Source organism: Fringilla coelebs, assembly GCF_963513975.1.
Source record: "Fringilla coelebs genome assembly, chromosome: 2".
In the NCBI taxonomy this organism is placed as follows: domain Eukaryota; kingdom Metazoa; phylum Chordata; class Aves; order Passeriformes; family Fringillidae; genus Fringilla; species Fringilla coelebs.
In genome coordinates this window covers 48,091,787-48,114,690 of record NC_140029.1, presented here as the reverse complement: position 1 = coordinate 48,114,690, position 22,904 = coordinate 48,091,787, and the positions used below count along the sequence as shown (strand labels likewise).

General features: G+C 36.4%; 1 protein-coding gene across 2 annotated transcripts in view; it reads left to right on the top strand.

The window, feature by feature from the left end:
• NDFIP2 (Nedd4 family interacting protein 2) overlaps nt 1–22,904 on the top strand; it is a 45,173-nt gene that overhangs the window by 11,235 nt on the left and 11,034 nt on the right. Inside the window, exons 2-5 of one of the 2 annotated variants that reach the window (XM_084201344.1) lie at nt 6,948–7,104; nt 8,547–8,674; nt 12,364–12,423; nt 15,468–15,555. In XM_084201344.1, coding sequence (XP_084057470.1) covers nt 6,948–7,104; nt 8,547–8,674; nt 12,364–12,423; nt 15,468–15,555 — 433 coding nt within the window. The remainder of the gene's footprint in view (nt 1–6,947; nt 7,105–8,546; nt 8,675–12,363; nt 12,424–15,467; nt 15,556–22,904) is intronic. The other variant, XM_084201345.1, reaches the window with a different exon arrangement.

Genomic DNA, 22,904 nt, shown 5'->3' with positions numbered 1-22,904 from the left:
AATAGTTGCCCTCCTGCTAGCTGGTCTGCATGGGTTCATGGGAGATTGGTGTCAAAACACACATTTGAAGAAAAAGGCATGTTGTAAACTACCTTATTTGCGGAGGGAAAAAAACTGATACTGTGGAGAAAGCTAGTAAGTTAAAGTACAATGTGGTTTGTTTGGCCTATTTTCTCAATAATCCATGTATTCAAGAAAACTGTGAAATATTTCTTTCAAAAAACTGTTTTGGGTATGGTTTTTTTCCAAATAAACAAGAAAATGAAAACATTTATTTTACAGAGTTTTTTTTTAGCTCTCCTGCTCTTAGTTATTCTCTAAGTTTATTTACAGATTATTTGGTTTAGTTTTGATTTTTCAGTGGCTACTAGTGACCTAAATCAGAGCTGATTGATCTTAGCACTTGCCTTCAGCAAGTTTGCTGATGACACCAAGCTGTGTGGTGTAGTTGACATGCTGGAGGGAAAGGATGCCACCCAGAAGGACCTTGACAGGCTTGAGAGGTGGGTGGATGCAAACATCATGAAATTCCACAAGGCCCAGTGTATAAGGTCCTGTGCCTGGGTTGGGGCAATCCCAAGCACGAACACAGGCTGGGGATGAGCAGATGGAGAGCAGCCCTGCCGAGAAGGGCTTGGGGCTGCTGGTGAGTAAGAGGCTGGACATGAGCCAGCCATGGGCACTTCCAGAAAGCCACGCTTGTCCTGGGCTGCATCCAAAGCAGCGTGGGCAGCAGGGACAGGGAGGGGATTCTGCCCCTCTGCTCTGCTCTGGTGAGAGCCCACCTGGAACCTGCATCCAGCTCTGGGGTCCCAGCACAGGGAGGACATGGACCAGTGGGACTGAGTCCAGAGGAGAGACATCAAAATTATCAGAGGGATGGAGCTGCTCTTGCATGTGGAAAAGCTGTGAGAGTTTGGATTGTTCAGCCTGGAGAAGAGAAGGCTCCAGGGAGCCCTTATGACAGCCTTACAGTGTCTAAAGGGGCTGTGCAAGAAAGCCAGAGAGGGCCTTCTTACAAGGAGATGCAGTCATAAGACAAGGGAGAATGGAGGAGGGTAGGTTTGTGTTAGATATAGGAAGAAATTGTTTCCTGTGAAGGGTGTGAGGCACTGGAACATGTGTGGAGAAGCTGTGAGCACCCCGTGTGAGGAAGTGTTTAAGGCCAGGCTGGAGGGGGCTCTGAGCAACCTGGACTAGTGGAAGGTGTCCTTGTCCCTGGTGGGGCAATTTGGAACTATGTTATCTTTAAGCTCCCTTCCAACACAGGCCATTCTGTGATTCTATTCTTGGTGATTATAGTTTAATGATACCGGTTTTACGTGTTTTTCTAAAAATAAAAAAAATAGTAGCTGATAGTATGAGCTGTTGACACAATTAGGTGGCATTCAGAAAACAGAAACATCATGAAGTGTTTTTCTAGCAGGTTCAGAATCAAATTTTACTTCAAGATTTTTTTTTTGCCTTGAAAATCCCACGATTAAGAGTTTGCTATTTACAGATAAATAAATCTTATTTTTAGACTAGTAAAGCTGAATAGTACAGTATGTGGTTACAAAACAAGCATTAAATTTGCAGCCTGTATTTGTTGAAGTTATTTTTATGTAGCAAGAGATCTCTGCTTTTATGCCTCATTTGTAGAGAGCAGTTTATTGCAAACTTAGAAATCACTACCAGTAGGCAAGTGTAAAAGGACTTGAATTTTTCAGCAAATGAAAGCATCAGGTGAAACACAGATGTGAAAATCTCCCTCTTAGCTTTTTGAAGAGGATAGCTTTTATTTTAACCCACTGTTGCCCTTATCATATTTACAATGTTATGATTTCTGTGGAGTAAATATGTGTGTACCAGTATGGAATATGTCATTAAGTTAAGGCAGAAATGTCAGAGTTCTTGTGTACTACACTGGCAATCTTGAGTCTGGCATGCCTTTCCCTCCAATGCTAAAAGCTGCAATAAATGGATATTTTTGGTTGGCCTTTTGTCATAATCAGAATAATTGATACTAGAAGACCAAAGTATCTTCTACCAAGTGAAGAAGATATATCTTAGTTGCCAAGAGTGTTTCTTTTTGTGAAGAAAGTGCATCAATGGACTGTTTTGCATACAAAGGTTGAACTTACATGATCTACTTGGCTGTCTTCACAGTTTTATTTGAAGCAAAGTTTTAGGTCCAACATTATGGATTTTCTGTGTATTGTATTAGTTTTAGTGCAGTTTGGAAGAACCCACGAACTTGTCAGTGTAAGGTCAAAACTGGATGAGTCAAAGCTTCTTTGAAAATGTAATTTCATTTGAAAGGTAGAAAGAAGGCTATGTTAGAAGTGCTTTGTAATTTATGATTGCTAATGAGAATTTTGTGTAGGTCTGTGATGCCCCAGACAGAACCATCACTGTGAAAATTTACCTAAAATTCACATTTTGACAAGATGAGCTAGTAATAAAGGTATTACAAGAAACAGGACAAGAAAGCTGGCTAGTTGTTTGAGATTTTGATGTTTTTAACTTGTATGGCAGTATCCCCTGCATAATTTTTTGCTACACTAAAGAAATTATGTAAGCAGAGTGAAAAAAAAAAGTTTATAAAAAAAGGATTTTAAAAATGGGCAATATGCTGTTGAATTTAGTTGTGTTGCAATAGTTTTTATAATATACTGATTTCCATAATCATCTTTTATGAAAGGAGTAAAGAGCAGCTTTTGAAATGTAAAATGAGGTAACAAATTGAGTGGTGTTTGTATACTATCACTAGAATTATCTTGTGCTACTTCAATTCACTTTATCAGAGAGCATCATTCTAATGTTGTGCATTTTGGGATAGGTGATAACAGACATCTTTTTATATCCTTTTCCACTGATTTTTTTTTTTTTTTAATGGCATAATTGAATAACTTGCTTATACCATCACTCTTGTACAATCAGTCAGTTCATCAGAAATGAAGCAAACTCTGTTTAGTGAGGAAAGCAAACATCTGTAGGTCAGATAAAGTTGCTATCTGTAGATAGATAAAAAGTGTAAAGTAGATAATGAGATCTTCCACTTTTAGTTTTTATTTTGATAAGCCTAAACATTTAAAGCATCTGAATCCATCCCCTCAGTAAAAGCTTCTGTTCTAAGCACTTTCTCGTGGGTCATGTTTCTTTGTAAGCTGTCAGCTGACTTCAGATATTGCATCTGATTACTTTGGAAATAATAATACAAAATAACAGACTTAAAATCAATTGTAGAAGGAATAATTTTATACATTGTATAAGAATAATTTCTTTTTAAAAGAAATTATTAATGTAAAAGTAGAAAATAAATATGACTGTGTTTTATACAATATTTTGGTGCTGAAAGGTCTGGCATTGATTTTAACTTCTTCTGAAATGAAACAGTGAATCACTGTTTTGTAGATCTTTTCTGGGAAGGAAACTGAAGATTGTGTAGGGTAAAAATCATATGAAGGAAACTATTATGTTTTCCTGTGTTGTTCCCCCTTTTGTAACTACCATGACACTGAGTCATTGTTGGCAGAACAGCTGTTGCTCCTCAGTTGATCTTTGAATTTTACGTGTCCTATCATAGATAGGAAAAAAAAATCAGTATCACCCACTTTTAAAATGTGAGGGAGGGAATAGGGGAAGGTACTAATTTACAGTTCTCTGTGGTTTAATAGGTCTTGGTAATTGTTTTGATCATGCTGTTCACAAATATGCCTACTACCAAATTATGGTTCATTGAAGCCATGGGAGGGGCTGAGATAATAAACTCTGAGTTTTCCTCAGTCCCTTAATTAAATGTTTGGTGAAACATTCTTACTATTGGAAAAGGAAAATCTTGGATACTATTTATATACTTTCAATGTTAAATGCTGCTTCAGGTGACACTTAAGTACATAGCATAAGTAGTGCCTTGAAACAGACATTTTCTGTTCCTTTCTGGGTGTTTTTAGCTTGGTTTCTATGGCAATGAAGCCTATGAAGAGTGTCAGGCCTCTTCTTCCCCTGTCTCCAAAAATAACTTCTAAATTTACCGCCAGTAGAAGCCAAAATTAAATGTGAAGGGGGAGGCTCAAAGGTAGTCAGATTCCTACTGGTTTCAAGCAAGCTGGTGACTCCAGAGAGGAGAGTCAGTGCTCTGTGAAAACAAGGCAGAGTTGCTACAGGACAAAATGATATAATCGCTGCTGTCTACCCTGTTGGTGTGGGCAAAATTACCAGTTTACTAGGGCAAGTTCTGCTGTAGTTGGGGCGGTTTGTTTTGTGTTTTGGTTTTTTTGGGTTTTTTTTACCCAGTGAAGTAGTCCTCTGAAAGAAACTGAAGTTACTGCCCTGAGGAGAGAGTAGGATACAAGACACTTGAACAAGAGCTAACAAAAGCTAGTTTGTGTTCATGGAACAACTTGTGTTTATTATGCTAGCTGTAAACACTCAAGCTACTTAATCCAGTTATTGTGGGGTTGTTGTTGTTGTTTTTGATGCTGCTTTTTTTTTTTAATAAAAGGGGTGAAGATTTCTTTTTAAGATGCTGCATTAGGATAACCTTGGTGCTTTTCAGAATGTCTGAGAGGCCTCTATAATAGAAGGGAGAATACATAGAAATATGATTCCTATATATAAGTCTTACAAAATAAAGGCACTTTGAGCAGCACTAAAGGGTATAATGTGTCTCTATTATATGGAACCCTTAGGATGGAATTTTTCCATTTCCTAATTGCAGTTGCTATAACCATTGAATGACTCATTAACTTTGTCTTTGAAGGCAAGAAGTCTCATGTACATTTTTCTTGTCTGATCTTCATGTTAACTCCATCATCTACTAAATTACTCCACTGTTAGTATATTACAGATAATTTGGAGTAAAACAGCTTTCATGAAAGAATGTAGAAGTTGTAAAATTAAATTTCTGGGGAATGACAAAGATTTTGGTTTTGTTTGTTTGTTGGTTTTTTTTTTTTTTAGGAGTAACATGCTCCTTGACCTATGATGTGCTTGTGGATCTCTGTATCTTCAGAATAGTGACAGCATTTACTGTGGTAAGGTAGGGAAAAAAGTTGCAGTGATTGAAGAGGAGGAGGGCAGGAGAGAAAGAATGGAAGTAACAGAGATCCATTTTAGTTTTTTTTACTTTTTCCTCTGCCCAAAGACCAGGTTGGTTTGGGGAGGTAGTCAGAACTACACACACATCCCATTAGTGTAAGAACTATACACACAGCCATTAGTGTAAGAACTATACCAGTAGTGTTTTGTTCTTTATACCTTAGTTAATCAAATTAGTTTTATTTAAGAATGGGCTTATTTTGGCTGTATCTGTTGCAATACTAGATTTTTCTTGTGAATGATTGTACTTAATTTAGAACCATAACATATATAGCTCTCAGCTTGCTTTTCTGAGCTGATCGACCTTTTTAGAGTTGACTGGTTTGTGTTCTCACTTGCTTTCTGTATCCCGGAATATATTAGGTTATTTTAAAGTGTTTTTGTTTTCTTTGGCTTTAACTACTTGAAATGGCTAAAAATATTTCTCATATTGCTGCTACTTCTGGATCACTGATAAGGCATCAAATGACCTGATTGCTCAGAACCCAGAAACCCTCAAAAACACCTATCATTTCTATTGAAGGTGACCTCTGAGCATCAGGAATTTTTTTTTTCCCCCTTATTTTTAGTAATGTGAAGGTGACCGAGCCAGGAAACATGTTTTCTGTATAGTCTGTGTAGTCTCTATCCTTGAAGGTATTCAAAAGATATTTGGATGTGGTCTCGTACATCCAGCAGTAGATGCTTCTCCTTGAGCAGAGAGGTTGAACTAGATGGGCTCAGGGGTCCCTTTCAACATCAACCATTCTGTGAACTTTAATCTAATCTGCATATTAAAACAGTTTTGGTGTCATTGTTACACTGCTGAATAAAAAAATTCTTCTTAGAAGGCACTTTTTCCAGTAATGTGATTGTACTTTGCCTAATAGAAAATAATCATAGTTATATTCTTAATATTTGTTACTGAAATATTTTGCTGTAGAGTGTTAATAAAAAGTACCAACTTGAGGTTATAGAATTCTTCTTTTAGATATGTTTAACAGTCTTATTTTTTGGTCTGGTTTTTACATGTGGTGCTTCAGCTGTTGCCTTCTAGGAATCTTATCTTGTAGTTCACACTACTGGGAACTAGCGCTTCTCTAATTCTGCTACTCTTTCTTTTTAGAAGCTTGATACATTCTAAGTACTATCAAGTCAGCTAAAATAATAAAAAATATCTTCTCTAAGAAAAGATATTAGCAGCTGGATCTGAATTCCATAGTTGTAATCAGCATTCTTCCATATCCAAGTTCTTACTTCTGTATATGCTTTACTGAACATGTCTTTTTAAAACTGCATCTTAATCAAGGAAAAAAAAAACAAAACAAAACAGCAACTTGAAGTTTTGTAGGGAAAGGATTGTTTCCAGAGTGTAAAGAAAGGCAGAATATTTTGAAGTTTTAGAATTTGCATGGAGAAGCTCTTTGACAAGATGAAAGAGAATGAAAGTCCCAGTTACAGAAGTAGGCATGTGTCTTAATTTATTTTTTTCAAGACAAATACAATAAACAATAGTATTTCTCACCTGATGTGTTTTAAAATACATTGATGCATTTTATGACTGTACATAAGAATAAAAATATAGTGGTATTAAAGTAGTAATATAATAGTATTTTGCCATATAGTAAACATGGAAAACTTCAGATTTTTCAGATTCCCTGAAAATCACTGGGGAAAAAAAAGGCAAGACAGTTAAGATAACCTTCTGATGATTGCTAAAAAGAATTTAGCTGGACTACTTGAAGTGGTCACATGCTGTTTTGTAAATAATTTGTTTTGTTGATGAGAGTAATCTTGTCTGTCTTTGAACATGTTTCTGCATGTATTAGGTTGTCATGGGAAGTATTCCCTGAATGCCTCTGAAATGTGTGTGTTTTTCTCCTAAGCTTCACAATGAGGATGATGCCCCAGAGTCTTCAGCAGCTGAGCAGCCTTCGACGTCTGCAGAGACTGCACAGCCTCCGCAGCCAGCAGCCTTACCTGAGGCAGATACTTCCCCTCCTCCTTACTGTAGCATAGCTGTGGAAGCAGCTGCAACCTCAGGTATTTTTCTCGAATAGCAGCTTGTCAGGGATGAGCATGTATGAATCAGCTCTTCACAGTTCAAAGTGGTCTGATGCTGCCATGTAGTTTTTTTTTCCATGCACACAATTGCAGTAAAAAGCTGTCCTTTGATGTGCAGCCCTATGGTTTGTTCAGAAGAAGCACTCTTGTAAATTAAGCTGATTGTTCCAAATTGCTAGACGAAATGGATGGTCATTAATTAGCTTAATGGGTTTTATTTAAGTCTGCTTATAGTTCATTTCCACATTTAATCTACGTCTTTGAGTCGTGCTCCATTATTAGACCTCATTAGCAAGTTTCATTGCCTCTTTTAAAAAAACTCTTCAGACTTCTTTAGTGTGTGACATGGGTTGGTGAAAATATTGCCATGAAAAGGTTAATTTTGCTTAAAAGGCTCTTGATGAAACTTCTCATGAAAAATGAGTAATGGGTCTCTATTAATTTATTCACTGCTCCCTTTCTTAGGAGATTGTGGTTTTTCTTAGGGGTATGGGAGACTTAGCAGCAGGCAACGTTGAAGTTCCTGTTTAAGTAAAGCTACATGGATTTGTGTCTCCCATGTGCCAAATAAATATTTTAGGAGTAGCTGCCAACTGAATTTTTCAAGTATTTGTTAAAAGAACAGTTTCCTATCCGTGTTATTTGAGACAGTGTTTGCAAGTATAATACATAGCTGTGTGGAATTATTCCTATATATAACATCCTTGTGTTGGTGCGCTGACAAATCTGTTGACCGTGTGACCTGTGCTGACAAATCTTTATTGCGTAAACAGCCTTTTAACGACCTACTGCGGGCTGTAGGAGGAAGCTCGTGCTGTGTTTTAAGTACTTTTAATTAATATTGTTAATAATTCTATTCTATATGGTGATGTCTTACTGTTACAACAGAGAAGAATGAAGTCTGTGGTCCATTTTGACGGAAGGAACAATTTTTAAAAGAATGTGTTGAAATTGAAATCTTGGAAAAATTGATTTTCAGAGAGCAACCAGAGTTGGCAACAAGGCCACACTAATAAGAATACAGCATGGCTATTACTGGACTGAAGTAACAGATTGATGCTGATACTTAAACTTTTTTAAAAAAGATTTTTGTGTGTATATCTTTTGTATGATTGGATAAAAAGTATTTGGTTGGAATGCCTGGGGATATAACTAACTAAATATGATTTTTTTTTCTTCATGAATTTGTTGATTTCTTGCCAGCATCTGTGTTAAAGTTTCTGCCTTGGGTAGCAGCTCAAATTACCATCAAACTGTTAAAAGTTTTTCTTTTAAAAAGATTTTTAAGAACTTCAAATGTAAATATCCTCAGTTTTAGCCTCTGTAAAAAATATACTTTAAAGGTAATTATTTATGTGCGTGTGAAAGTTAATATTCTTGACATCTTTCTGGTTTAAAAATAACTTCTTTATTTTGAACAGACACACACAATGAGTTTTATCCTGTACCACCTCCATACAGTGTAGCTACCTCTCTTCCTACATACGATGAAGCGGAGAAGGCCAAAGCTGCAGCCATGGCAGCTGCTGCAGCTGAAGTTGCCCAGCGAGTAAGTGGTACAGTTCTGCCGTATTTCAGTTTTGTGAAACATGTTGGGCTACTTATTTGTAACAATTGGGCCCATATTATCACCCATGACTATAATAATGGTGGGCTGATGTTTTAAATATTTTGGATGTTTAGGTTTGTATAGATAGTGTAAGTTAGTCGTGAATACTATAAAAAGCACATTATGTTCAGTCTTTTGTAATACATAGCTGTCTAAACAGCTTTAAAAGCCAAATTTTGCCCTGTTTTAATAGTTTATCCAGTTTTTTGTCAACTTGTAATTAGGTATCCCCTACTAATGTTACTTTGTAGAGTTATCACTAATGTGTACTGTTTTGGATGGTAACAACAAAAGAATTACCGTAGACTTTAGAGTGGAAGGGAGAATTTCAACAGTCTGGAAGAGTTATGACCCCAAATCACGTAGATAGCTTTAAAAAGGAAGGGTTCCTGTTGTTTTATCTCTGGAAACTTCAGTATTTAAGTTCAAACAAATGTTCCAAGTACTTAAAAAAGCCCCTATGTGAGTTGTGGTAAACAATTAATAGGCATATATTCAGTGTTTCTAGTTTTGTAAGAATCAAAATTATGAAGAATACAGTCTTCAAAATAGAAGATGGGTATCTGCAATTAGTGGTAAATGTTAGTTTTGTAAGCAAGTTTCTTCTTTTCTCTAAAGTTCTGGAGCATGTCAATTCTGCTGCTTGGTAATATTGACCATAATATACTATACCCAAAAAAGACTTCCAGTGCTTTCACTAAAAATATCCTCCTTGAGATCAAATGTGATTACATTTGATATACATGTAAAATCTTACTGGCTGTGGTGTGCTTGTGACTGGGAAAAAAACCTTTACTCACTTAGCAGGAGGCAGGTCCTTCCTTGGCTGCTGCACAGTGCTTGCAGTGCACAACACTCACTTTAAGGTATGCACAGCTGATGTTAAAGTAGGTTTGTGTAACATCACCAGTGATGGTGTCACACAAAGCTGTTTGACTGAATTCAGTAGGAAACCACAGAGATTTGACTTGTCAAGTTTTAGTAGTGAGGGGATGATCTCCATTGTCACATTTTATCTGCTCTAACAGGAGCATGGATTCTTTGTAGTCTGTCCTTACTGCTTGTCACATAAGTAAAACTTTTACTGAAATACTGGTCTGATTCAAGTCCTTATTCTGAAATTACAAATTTGGAGCATTAAAAACCCAAACTCTAACTTGCAGAGTACCTGTGACACTGCAGACAGGATGTGCATCTCTCGTAAGATTCTTGTTCTCACATCTAGAACCCTATGATGCACAAGTTTCAGACATACAAGCAATCTCCCTTGTCAACTCAGCCTGAGGTTCAGCCAATTTCCAGAAAAAAGCTAAGCGAAACAAAGAAAATTCCAAAACAGAGCAAGTATTTTTAATTTTGTAATTTTAAACTTTTATTTACTCTTTCCTATAAGTTCAGGTCACTGTAACAGAAACATCTTTTGCCCTTCCTCAAGCAGTCTGCCTGCTTTTGGTCAAACCACAAATTTTTGAAAAATTAGTTTCCTCAGTTGATAAATACAGCTTCAAGTTTTTAAATGCATGGAGATGGTCTTGCATGAAAAAGTTTAGGCTGCTCATCGCTGTGAAGGGGATGGGACTTCAGATGTGTTGTTCCCAGAGAACATTCTCAAATGTTCTGTATCAGAGTAGAATTACAGAACTAAAAGTAGATATACCTTATGGCTGCTCTTTACTGCTTTTGGTGAAAACATTGGACCTGAGAAATGGCAATTTTTGGTGTGCCCTGAAGCAGATTTATTATTCTTAGCCTTTGGTTAGAAAGGAAGGGGAAAGCCACTATATTCAGATATCTTCAGTGGTGGGTGGCGGGGAAGAAGGACAATGGCTGAGTGTCTTAGCCTTACATGTTGTGGGAAGAGAAGTCTGATTTTGATTGAGTAGGGACGTAACTCTAGCAGGGATCAGAGTCTAAGTCAAAATAAGAAAAGGCAAGGATGAATGGAAGCAATGATATGGACATGGTAGAAAAGCTTAAATGAGAGACAGAAGGGGAAAGGGTTAACTGAGATTGGTGGGGACAAAATGTAGTACTGGGGAAGAAAGTGAAGCTGATGAGAAAAAAAGACCAGGGACAGAAAAGGAACCTGGAGATAAGAGGCAGGAGAGTTGGATATAGTGATGAAGTGAGAAATAAACTTTTTCACGGCCTGCTTTGCTAGAACATACAGGAGAGCTTGAAATTCGAGAACTACATGCTGACACCTCAAGAATTTCACTTATGAAAAATCAGTAGGAATGCACTATCATTCCCCCAAAGCAGAGATGGACTAAAAGATTCTAGACTTAAAGGCAGTACTAAGTTAGTATCAGAAGTGTATCTGAAAGTCACTGACTGCTGGAGAGCTCAAATTTATCAGTACTTCTGCTCAGTTTGCTTCTGTTTTTTTTTCTTTTCTTTTTTAAGCAAATGCATGCACACACACAAGCTGTATTAGAGAAACAGCATTAAGGTTGCAAAGATGGGATTTGGGGAAAAAGTAAGAAATGCTGAAGCTGAGTTTCAGCTTCGTAGATAATATTAAAATTAAGTGCCAGTGCAGTTTTAATTACTGCTGTTTTAATTATCTTACCACGTGATGCTTCCACAAAATCCCTACCTTAATACCTCTGGACTTACACTGAGATAGACTAAGACTGTGTAATAAGGCTGCCTTAATGTGGCAGATGGCTGGAGTAAGAAAGAAGGCTCTTGTTACAGTTTGAGTGGTGCTTTGCCATCTTTAGGGGAAGGATTTAGCTCTGAATACCCATAGAAGAACAGATAAGTAACTTAATTATGTAACAGTAGTGCAAAGTTCAATTGTTTTCTCACTTTCACAAGTGACAGCTGCAGACATTATCTGACCTGCATGTTGCACACTTTGCAAAACCTAGACAAGTGATGTAACATGTAGATTTTTCTGTTTTTATTTTTGGCCTTATGAAATTAGTGCTCTTACAAATGTGAACTCTGCTGTGTTCTAAGCTTCTCAGTTTCTTCCTTGTATGTGAGGATATATTGCCTCTTTACTGCAATAATGTGAACAGTTGGGAAAAGTTCCATGTCCTTATGTTACCTTGAGTGATGTGTGAAGCTGATCATTATCATGGTGTACTCCAAAGGGTGCAGTGAAGGTTCAAATCTACTCATTAAGCAAAAGAGAGGAAAATTACATGGAAGAGCAGCACACTTATTACACAGCTTTCATATTTTTTCCCCCAAATCATGAAGGCCACTTCAAAAGATTCTTTGTGATCATATGAAATACTTTATCATAGGCCCTGTATTAACAGATAATATAAAAAATCCAAATTTAACATTTACTGAAACTTTGAATAATTTTATACTTCTTTGTGTAGCTTGTTTTGCAAGAATAGATTGTGTATAAACATGTGTTCCTTTCAAATGCTCCCAGAGATCTCATTTTATCAAAGAAATGTACTAGCCCTGTGTCATCAGTAGTGATAGCATTAGTTATCCTGGCTTTTTCTTTTCAAATTCTCAAGGTCAGTTTTGAAATGGCAATTTAAATGGACAAAAATGCTGCTAACAGTTTAATGACTTTGTTTGTATGTTGCAATGAATGGCTTTTACTTAATGCTTTTCAGTTGCATTTGTCTTATGTTTTTCTGTTTTTACATGCTTAGCACGCCCAGTTTAGGGAATCTAGGAGTCTGTTTGATGAAATATTCCTCAGTCGTCCAGAGGTATGGTATAGTTCTCTCTAGTTTAGACTTTGCTATGAATTTTCCTGCTGGCAAACAAATGCTTCTGGGGTTAATTGTGCCTTTTTTTCCCCATTATTAATTTCTTCCTATTGATTTATATGCTGAAGGTATAATTTATGGGGTTTATTAAGTAATTTGACCCTTTCCTCAGAAGTTTTTCTCTGTAAACACTGCATTGTGAAGAGTTACATCAGTTTAGTGGCTCTTTACTTGATTAGGGGGGTTGTCTCCCTATATGCCATGCTAGATTTCAGTTTGAAAAAAAGCTACAAAACACTGAGGAGAAAAAACAGTCCTCCTCTTGCAGAATACTACAGAGAGCACTGTAATTTATGGGGATTTAATAGATTCAACTTCAATAGATGCTGTGTACGATTTGATGTTCTTTTGTTTAGAGAAATTACTCTGTGTGACATGCCATTATGTTGGTAATATGCTGTTCAGATGTTTCTCTGGTCATAGGAGCAGTAAGCTTTCTGTTCCTACAGATGTCAACTTATTTAGAAAGCAAGAAATGCTGTCCATCTTCCTTAACTTGGCTAAATTTGTCAAAAATCAGTGACATACTGAAACAGTGTTATGTATCTTATAGGTTTGTGTGTGTCATGTTACTTTCTTTTCATTTAAAAGATAAATATAGATAAAATATATGACCTCATGGATAAAAATGTCCCTATCTAACAGAAACATTTTGTAGAAATCTGTTTAACACTAAGCATCAGCGTAGAGGACAGTTGTTCTTCATTGCCCATTTTCATTCCTCAATGCATGGTGGCAAGCAATTATATTTTGAAGAAAGACTAGAATAATTGACACCAACCAGATGAAATGAGAGCACTGAAAGACAGCCAGTATTGGTGGGGCTTGAGCAGTGGTCAATTAGTGTTTTCTGTCTACAGGACTGCTCATAAAACCTCAAAATCCTACATGATGTGCATATAGGCTGATGTAATTTCTTAGTATTCCAAGTATTTAATTTCTTAAACACTCATAATTTTTGACATTGGTTTTTGGAGACAGTAAAGAGAATTCAGTTTCATCTTCCTTTTTGACATGGAGTGTGATAAATTAATACTTGTTCACACTTAATACAACAGTGCATCTTGCAAATATCTGCTGTCATGTTCCTGAGCTGTATTTATTGACCTGTATTTCTCACATGTGTAAGCATCAGAGAAGCCTCAACTAAATTTGTTACTGTCATTGAGCAAAATTTTCTTTTTTCTGAGGCAACTTTTTCACAGAGCATAATTCACTAATTGTTTTGGAAATGCCAGTATGAAGTGCAATAGTCAGCAAACAGTTTTTAAAAAATCCAAAATTACTATGTATGGGGTTTTGTAGACCTTGTGAAATTAAAATTGTAGATGCCTTTTTTTTTTTGGTCCTACTTGGAAAAGGAAGTTTTATGGCATGCATTTCAGAGATAAACGCATTCAAATGCAGCTCTTTTTTTAAAGCCTTTTCAGCCCTTCTTTCCTTCCCATTCCCTTCCTCTCCATCAGTCTTGTATCTGCACCAAAGCTGAGCTGAGCAAACTGATGATTTTTTAGCCACTTAAGATGACCATTTAGGAATGCCTGAAATTATGTGGAGTTGAATTATAGCCCCTTTAATTCATGTTTAACTGGCTTTTTGTGCTTCCATTGGAATTGTCTGCGTGAATAGCAGTGTTTTTTAAGTAAGTTATCTGATACAGTGTCTTGGTTAATTCATCTGAAACACAGAGCACAGCTGGAATTTCATGGCCGTATCACTAAGGGTGAAGCTGACTGCTCTGACTTGGTACAGCAGTCATTCAAGGATGTTTTTAACCTAATTGCCATACCCTGGTAAATTACTTTGCTCTATTGACAAAGGGGAACATGTGACAGAGCTTTAGGTCACTGTGCTTGTTTAATGCCCTTTTGGTCATAAACATTATTTCTGTAGTAAGTGCTTGTGGGTGAAACAGCCAAGTAAATTTCCCTTGATCTCTCTTGATTTCATTTATTTTAATAGGAAATTTCTTATGTCAGTTCCAATACGTTATGGTAATAGGAGGAAAAATTAGGAAAATATTGTTACCTGTACTTCTGTTTAGACCATTTTACTGCTGCTACTGACATTATTTGACTTGTATCATGCTGCATTGTTTTGATGTTACTCATTTAAGTATAAAAATGGTGTATAATTTGGGTTAGTTTTCATCAGGCTCTTTAGGAAGTGCTGTCATTGTGGAAATTCTTGTGCTTGCCAGTCTACAGCTGGAGCACTGTTCCACCTTTGCCTAGAACCGCATATATAATACCTGCCAAGTTCTGTTGAAAAGCGAGTGCTGAGAAACAAAGCAGATCTCACTTTCAGTATTTTAAGGTCCAACATTTTGACTCAATGGGAGAAATCTTTGGATGTTTTGACTGACGTCTCTGTTTGCTTTTGTTTTACTTCAAGTGCTGAGCCTTGGGAGTTTGGAAGCCTTTTAGACACTTTTAATGTGCTCACGCCCTCTAGTGACCCTGGAGGTGTTCTTTGCCTTTCTTATGTTTTGCCGTGGGTTTTAAAATTTGTTAGTGCAGTGCTGTTGCATCAGCACTTGAATTTAAGATACTAACTTTCTTCTATAACTTTTATTTTATATTAAGGAAATTATTAGAAGACCTTTCCAGCAGGAAAAGTATAGAGCATACTGTGTGATGTCTTTTCAAAAAAATATTTAATAGTTTGGCTACATATCAAGATAGTTACCTTAAAAAATGTATGTTGGTTTTGATTGTCAAAGTACTAATCTGGAATAATTTTAGTTTCATTTAAGATGAATAGACAGTATGTACATATCGTCTACAGAAAATTTGGGCTCTGTCAATATAAACAACAAATAAGACTTGTTTTATACTTATAAATTAATTTTTTTAAACTTCCTTTATGTGGACATGTTGCAGGAATGTCAATTTTCTTCTAGCTTTAGAAACATGATTAATACTTTATCCTATAGGTAGTTATTCTAAACTTTTCACTAAATTATCACTAACCTGTAAATCCAGGAAGAAGAGTATCCACCACGGGATGATTTCAGTGATGCAGATCAGCTTAGAGTGGGCAATGATGGCATCTTCATGTTGGCATTTTTCAGTAAGTTATCTTGTATCCCAGACCTACTGAGGTATATCTTAATTGTACCTTTTTCCTATGGAATATAAAAGAGAGCTGTGATAAATTGCAATAATGTACTGTAATGAACAGATTTTTCTGCCTGTGCTCAGATATAAACACTTCCTGTTCCAGATACAGCAAATATGTTGCCTTTTTTTTGTGGCATCTGTCACACATAAGGAGACAAAGCAAAATTATAGTAAATGCTTGAAGGTCTAGCACTGGAAATTCTATCATCTTCTGGTTGGATTACCAACTTGAATTAAAGGCCAGATCACAGAAATCTGGCAATTGATTTTTAACTAGAAAAAATTTGAGAGAGGTGATGTGCTGTATAAAAGTTGCTGCTATTAGTGTAGTGAATTAAAGAGCCGTGGATTGATTTTTTGGAACAAATCCAACCATACTCATTTTCAGGTTGAACTAGCCACTGTTTATATAAAAATGCATTGTTTTCAGGTAATCTGATTTCAACAAGCCCTCCTGTAGCTCTTTGTCATGTACTGTGTGTACACTGCACATGTCTTGTAACTTGTGTACTGCATTAAACAAAGTTAGATTTAGCAGCTAGAAGCTGTTTCTATGAGGAAGCTGTGTTAGTTTTACCAACTGCTTATTTCTTCTGAAATTCTGAGGGTTTTTCCCTTCCTGAAATAAATGTTTGGCAACCTGGATGGAAGTTTGGTGTTGAGGATATATCTATTCTGCTGTGAATTCATCACGATTAAAGCTGATTGATTATTCACTGAAGTCTCAATTAAGTCTTTTAACTCTAGGTTTTGTAGTAGTTCTGTAATCTTTTTTCCAATCTCTCTAACTGTTGCAGATGCAGGTTACAATGCTTTCACAGAAGGTTTTTTCATGTTGGTGTATGATGTGGTGTTTGCATCTTGGGATCAAAATATATGTGTCTGCCTCACAAAGCAAATCTTTAAGGATGTTTATAGAGTAGCAAAGTGAGTTTTGTAGTCTGACCTCTTTCTGTGGTCGGAGTATATTCTTGGGGGCAAAGGGATGTGCGACTAAATTTTTCTTTTTTGCTTTATTTTCCTCTCCCTTTTCTATGTTCTGTATCTTTGTATTCAATCTATTTAGATCCTTTATTGTGCAAACTTGTTCTTCCTTTTAAATTCTGGTTCAGGCCTTCATTAGCAGTGCACTAGGAGGCCAAGGGGATTGTTTGCTTTAATATGTCTTAAGTCCTTGAAGTCACAGATGTCCAAAATTGCATTCCCAGAACCTGGTGTCCACCTTCAGTAATGCAAGCATTTACTTGGATAAATTGCCAACCTTCTCTTCAAATAGATATTTAGCTGAGTCTGACTGCACAGAGCTGTACTCTGAAACATTGAACAAAAATACTCTGTAGATCATAATTTTTCATGATTGTTCTGAGAGTATTTTATTGCAAACTTTGCTTGCCTATGAAGGAAATGTATTAAATGAATGTGTACACATTGTAAGGTATTTACGCAAGTGTGTGTTTAATTGGAATGTGTTGATTATTATGGATACTGGTTACACAGGGAAATTGATTAACTTTACTTGCTGTTTGTGCTCATAGTATGAGGAGTTCACAAAACCAGTTGTGAATAGTAATAGACCTGAAATGTTTGGTTTTAGTAGTTTTTCTTAGGAAATCGTCAAATTAAATTAAAAATGAGCTTAACATAATGAGGGTATACTTTATATGTGGGTCGTGTATTCATGATTGTCCAATAAGGAGATAAAAGTCTCCAGGAAGTTGAAGGATGTAGATTTAGGAGAGCAGCATTTAAAATGAAATTTACAATAAGGCTATCTTTTTGTTTTTTTCCCAGAGTAGAATATCTTTAAATGCTGCAAGTAGAGGTGGCAGATCACAGAAAGCCTCAAATAAACTCCCTCACATAGTTAAAATGTAAGAGAACTCTATCAGGAACCGCTCTCTAGTGAAAGGAGGGTGAACAAATGTCTTGTTCCAGATATGCTCTCCTACTTCCTCCCCGACTGTCAAGTATACCGATGGAAGCAGGGGCAGATAGCTTTATTTTAAGTATAAGAATAAGTTAGAATTCTTTAAATTCATTTTATGCAAATGAAGCGTAGCAAAATAAATGTTATACTGAGCTTACCTGCATATTGCAGTCACTTAGTGATATGTATCCACCATCTAGTGGTAGCTGCCCACGTTGCATGAAATTGCTGTCTCCAGGCCATCTAGTGGCCTGATCTGTTTGTTGGGGGGTTTTGGTTGTTTTAGGAGCCTGGTGCATGCCGATTACAGACCTGTTTCCCATCTAAGCTATTAAGTGTTGTCCTGTTTAGCAGGACAAAACAGAATAAGAAAATACACACTTAAGAAGTGAAGTTCTTTGCATGAAGAAGTGGATTTTTTGGCTTGATCCAGAAACTTGCTAAAAAAACTTTGAAAAACAATCCATTTTATTTCTAATATATGGTAATTGGTGTTGCCCTTAGTCTGTGATTATGTTGGTGAGCTAAGAATCTGCTCTCCAATGGTCAGTACGGGTGTCTGTCAGCTTCTTATTTTGAAGGAAATGAATATATAAGTGAATATTCATTTTGCTATGCATGCAAAATGGAAAAAAAATTGCTATCAGACCACTTCATGTGGCTTTTTTCTATTTTGAATTTTTAAGTGCCTCATACAGCATGGTAGAAATTTTCAAGAATGCCAGAGGAAGCTAGTAAGTGAGTTTCTCAGAGTATTTTTCTTTTTTTGTATGCACAACCAAAAGGAGGAATTTCTGAGCTATATCTTTCCAATTTGAACACAGCTGTTGTTGTGATAGAGCAAGTAACTATCATGAACAAAGGGCTTGGTTTTCATGCTTCATCTGCCTGCAGTGGAAATCTTTTGAATTATGTCTGATAAACTCATACTGGTATGTTATCTGAAGGAGATCCTTTCGGATGTTATTAAAAGGCTTATGTGGTTTTTCTTTATATTTAAGGAATGCTTTAGAACCAACCTTTTTACCTGTGGACCCCAAGAGGAATTGTGGAGCTTATCTGAATTCTTTGAAACCATGTAAGGGAGGTTTGGGTTGTCCATACAACATAGGAAAAATGAATTTGAACTTCACAGATAGGTTAATAAGGAGATAAAAATGGAGAAAAGTGTTCAGTAGTACAACCAAAACTTAAATTCTCATGCAGAAATCTGATCTTTTTGAACATCTAGGCTGTTTAAGCACTGTATGCAACTCACAGCAATAAAACCTGATTTTATAGGGAAATGCAAATGTACAAAGTGTCATAGACACTATACTGGAACAGAAAATAACCATACCAAAGTTTTGTAAATTAATGTTCATGTAGTTTTCCAACCTGTTAATTGCCTCAAGCAGTCAATAAGCTGCACACAAGCTGGGACACCTTCTTTGGGGGTTTCAAGGGGGCCCAAGTTGGAAGGCAGAGTTGTAGCACAGTTCAGGGTGAGCAGTCTCCTTGTGTATACTTCCTGAGGAGTGGTAAGCATGGTTGAAGTTCCCATGGGAGGCTTCTTCTGTATAATTTCAGGAACCTGACTTCTGTATGTCTATATCACAAATGTTATGCAGGTTTCCCTTAGTCATGCAAGAGAAGCTGAGAGGAAGTTACTTCATTAAAATGTTGGGAAATAGAGAAACTGTTTTGAGCTCTTATTTCTCTCAGGTTATTAGGGCAGACTGACTGACCTTCATACACAGTCACCTAACTTCTTACTGTAGAAGCAAATTGACTTACATAGTTTTTCTGTATGTATTAGATATAATACAAAACAATTGGAACAAGGAAGCTTCTAGGTGGGTAGTAAGAAAAACATAGCAACAAGAGTAATGAAGAAGTAGACATAAATTGCCAAGGAATGTTTCTGAACATTAATCACTTCGAAAAAAGTTATCTGTTTTCTGTGGAAGCTGACAGCCAACGCTTCCAGTGATGATCATCAGTCTCAAAGTGAACCCTCAGGATGGAACAAAGATATGTATCCCAGTTAAATAAAGGAACAAATTGTATGCAGGAGTAGGAAGAACAATTCCTAGTGGCAGGAGAGGATTATTTATTATTGCAGTATGCTTAGTAAGTCTAGGCCACATATAAAGCATTAAGCTCTTTGGTGTTTGCTATATATTAAAATAGCAAGTAAATGAACAAACAAATTGTGGAGTAAAGACTATAACTGAGCATTAGTTGCTTTTTGTATATGTAGTTGCCATTATAATCTTTCTACAGGCTTGAGTCATGGCTAAAATTTGGAACATAAAGCTTCAGATCAATTTTACTGCCTTCTTTTCATGACACTTAAAAACTTAAATGATTAATGTGTAATTGTGGAAAGCTAAGTAAAAAAGATCAGGAGGTGAAGTGCTGGAGCAGCTAAGGAAATATCACAATGTCGTGTGCTTGTCATTATTGTTTCATCTGTTGTATTTCAATATGTACAACTCCATGGTCTTGTACTTTGTATTTTGGCTGGGGTTATTTTACTGAAAATCTTAAGGAGAAATACAACATAAATGTAGGAACTGCACTGGATCACAAACACTCCTTATTAAAAAGGACCTTTAGTCCAACCCTCCTCCTCCCAAAAACCCATTTCTTATGTGGGTCATTATGACCCACGTGATTGTTGTCATGAGGAGATAATGCTAAAGCTTATGTTCTTCTTAAGTGAATTACATTTATATGGACTTTTTCCTCTTGTAATCACCTCAGGAATTATAAAATTCAAACCCCATAATTTCATTGGTCTCAATTCTCTGAATGGTGCTAGAGTATTGAAAGTAAATACTGAAATCATGGTGCCAGTGCAGTCAGCATGAGTTTAGGCTAAATGTCTGAAATGTGTTAACGGAAAGCTGACAGTAATTGAAAGTTGGGCTCAAGTAGGCATGTAATCACTTTTGGGCTAGATAACAATTCTTGCACAGTGGTTTGATTTGCAGTGGAGATCTACAGGATGCACACAGAATCTGGCTGCATGAAGAAAATGGGCAAGCAGAAGTTAAGAATTCTTTTTTAGGGTCATGATGTGGTTGTAGCAGCTCATCGGATTTTTCCCCCTTGGTTTTAGGAATAGCTTTCCTTATGATAGCACGTTATTAGTGTCATGGCAGGTACATTGTCTGTGCAGGAATGTCATGGAAGCTGATGTTGTATGATGGATGAAGTCATCTCTTGAACAGCTGAGCAGTGTCATTTACATTTCACAAAGTAAGTGGTTGCAGAAAAGTAGTGGAGGGTAGCATTTGTTAGAGCAAGGAACTTGTACAATGACTTAGTTGTTTCTAGTAGGTAGAGAAGGACGTTGGCAATTCTAGAGAAATTAGTGCATAATTCCTTTTACTGATCACTCCCCTCACCAGTCTATTTTGTCCCTCAGCTTGATGGGGGAGCTTGTGCTGTCGCTTCTCTATGACAACATAGGGATGAAAGTTATGAAGAACTTTCATTGCAGTAATAAGTTGAGACAGGAATTATACAGGAATTAACTGCAGTAACTCTTACCAGATGCAGTGTAAGCTGTAAAGCTCAGAGCTTGCATGGCTGACAGAAGATACACATGGATGCACATGATGGAAAAAGATATACAGATGGGCAAATGAGCCTGATTTTGATGTAGAGAAAAGCAATTGGAGGGGATTGCAGTCTGCTCAGAAGATGCATTTCTGAAAGCAAATATTGTATTTTGTAACCATAATCAAACAAGGAGAGTGATTTTCAAAGTACTGGTGGAACATGGAATGTAAGAGAGAAGTAATGGGAAATATGGAAAACATGTAGACGTTATAGTTGCCTTTCTTAAGTTTGTTAAAATGATGCAACACCCAGGCAGTGTTGGGAGAATCTCCCTGTTTGCCTGTGTTTTAGAGCGGTGGAAGTAACATGTTCCTTGTGCTCCTGAAGACACATATTTTTGATTAGGTCCTGACTGTACAAGTTTTCTAGCAAATGGTTGCGGATAAAAACTTAAATAATGAGATTTTTCTTCTGTATGTACTTTTATTGGAATGCACGAACTCTCATAGTTTACAACTTTTATAAGATTTGTCTTTTCTGCTTGTATTAGCTGCTTATGTAACTTGATGGAACAGCAAACTGATTAGAGAGAAAAAAACCCTACTGTGAACAAGACTGGAACACTGGAACATGCTGATGCCTTTACTTTCAAGAGTTGGGCAAATACCTTGATGTTAAACATCCATCAAATACTTATGCAGTGACTTATGCATTCTATTTTGACTATTCCTTTAATTCAAGTTGAAAGTAGGGTAAAATTGTCAATGCTCCTCTTTAATTATAAAAGCTAATTTTTCCCCCTCCTCTATTTGTGATTGGGAAATCTCTAATTTTTATAATGCATTTAAAAATTAGTTGAGGTAATTTTAAAAATCTATATCTGTTAAAATTGTACATTTTCTGAGAATTTCTCTAGTGCTCATAGACCATTAGAAACATGTGAATCTTGTGTCCTTTTTAAGATACCTGTCTTTAGGTATACCTAACCATGATCAAAGTCATCCTTAGTAGCTTGAGTAGTGGGGAGAAAGAGCAGTGAGCTCTTATGCTGAGGCAGGATCAGAGCTTTTGAAATCTCTTATTGTTAAAAGATGGTGGGTTTGGAGAGCTTGCTTAAAATAGGGAAATCAAAACAATTTATCAAATGTGTCTTGGAAAAATAGGTAAATGTTCAGGTCACAATGTTGATCTGTAGGGGTTTTTTTTTAGCAGAGGTTGGATTGGTTTTGTTTCCTCTGCATATGCCAGGTTGGATCAGCATCTGTTCAAAGTTAGTAATTTGTATAGAAGTAAGAATTCTTGTTGCTACCATCTGTTACCCATGTCTCTGACCAATGCAAGATGTTTTCCCACTTGTACTAAATGACTATTTTGATGTGAAGCCCTCCAAAACTTTTGGAACTTCAATGTGTTTAAAGTTCATGGAATCCTGCTGCAGTTTCACAGACTTAATTTTCCATATCATTGCATCTTTATGTGGATTATTGGAAGAATTGTAAGAAGGTTTTAAAGCATAAAAATAGTGTGTTTTTATAGATAGTATTGCAAAATGCTTTAATTAAAGATAACTATTGAGCAATTTTCTGTTCCTAGTTGTTTGTTCAAACTTTAACTGCAGAGACAGGCTCATTTTTCCTCTGACAATTTAATGTCTGAATTTTATGTAGCTAAGTTTGGGATTTTAAACATTGAGGATTTGTTGGCAGGGGTTTTGTTCCAGGCTGCCCCTCTTCCATTCCTCTTTTCCCTCCTCTGTGATTCTTGTGTTAACTGCGGAGTTCCCTAATGTTTTCAATTTTCCATTGTCATGTTCTCTCCAG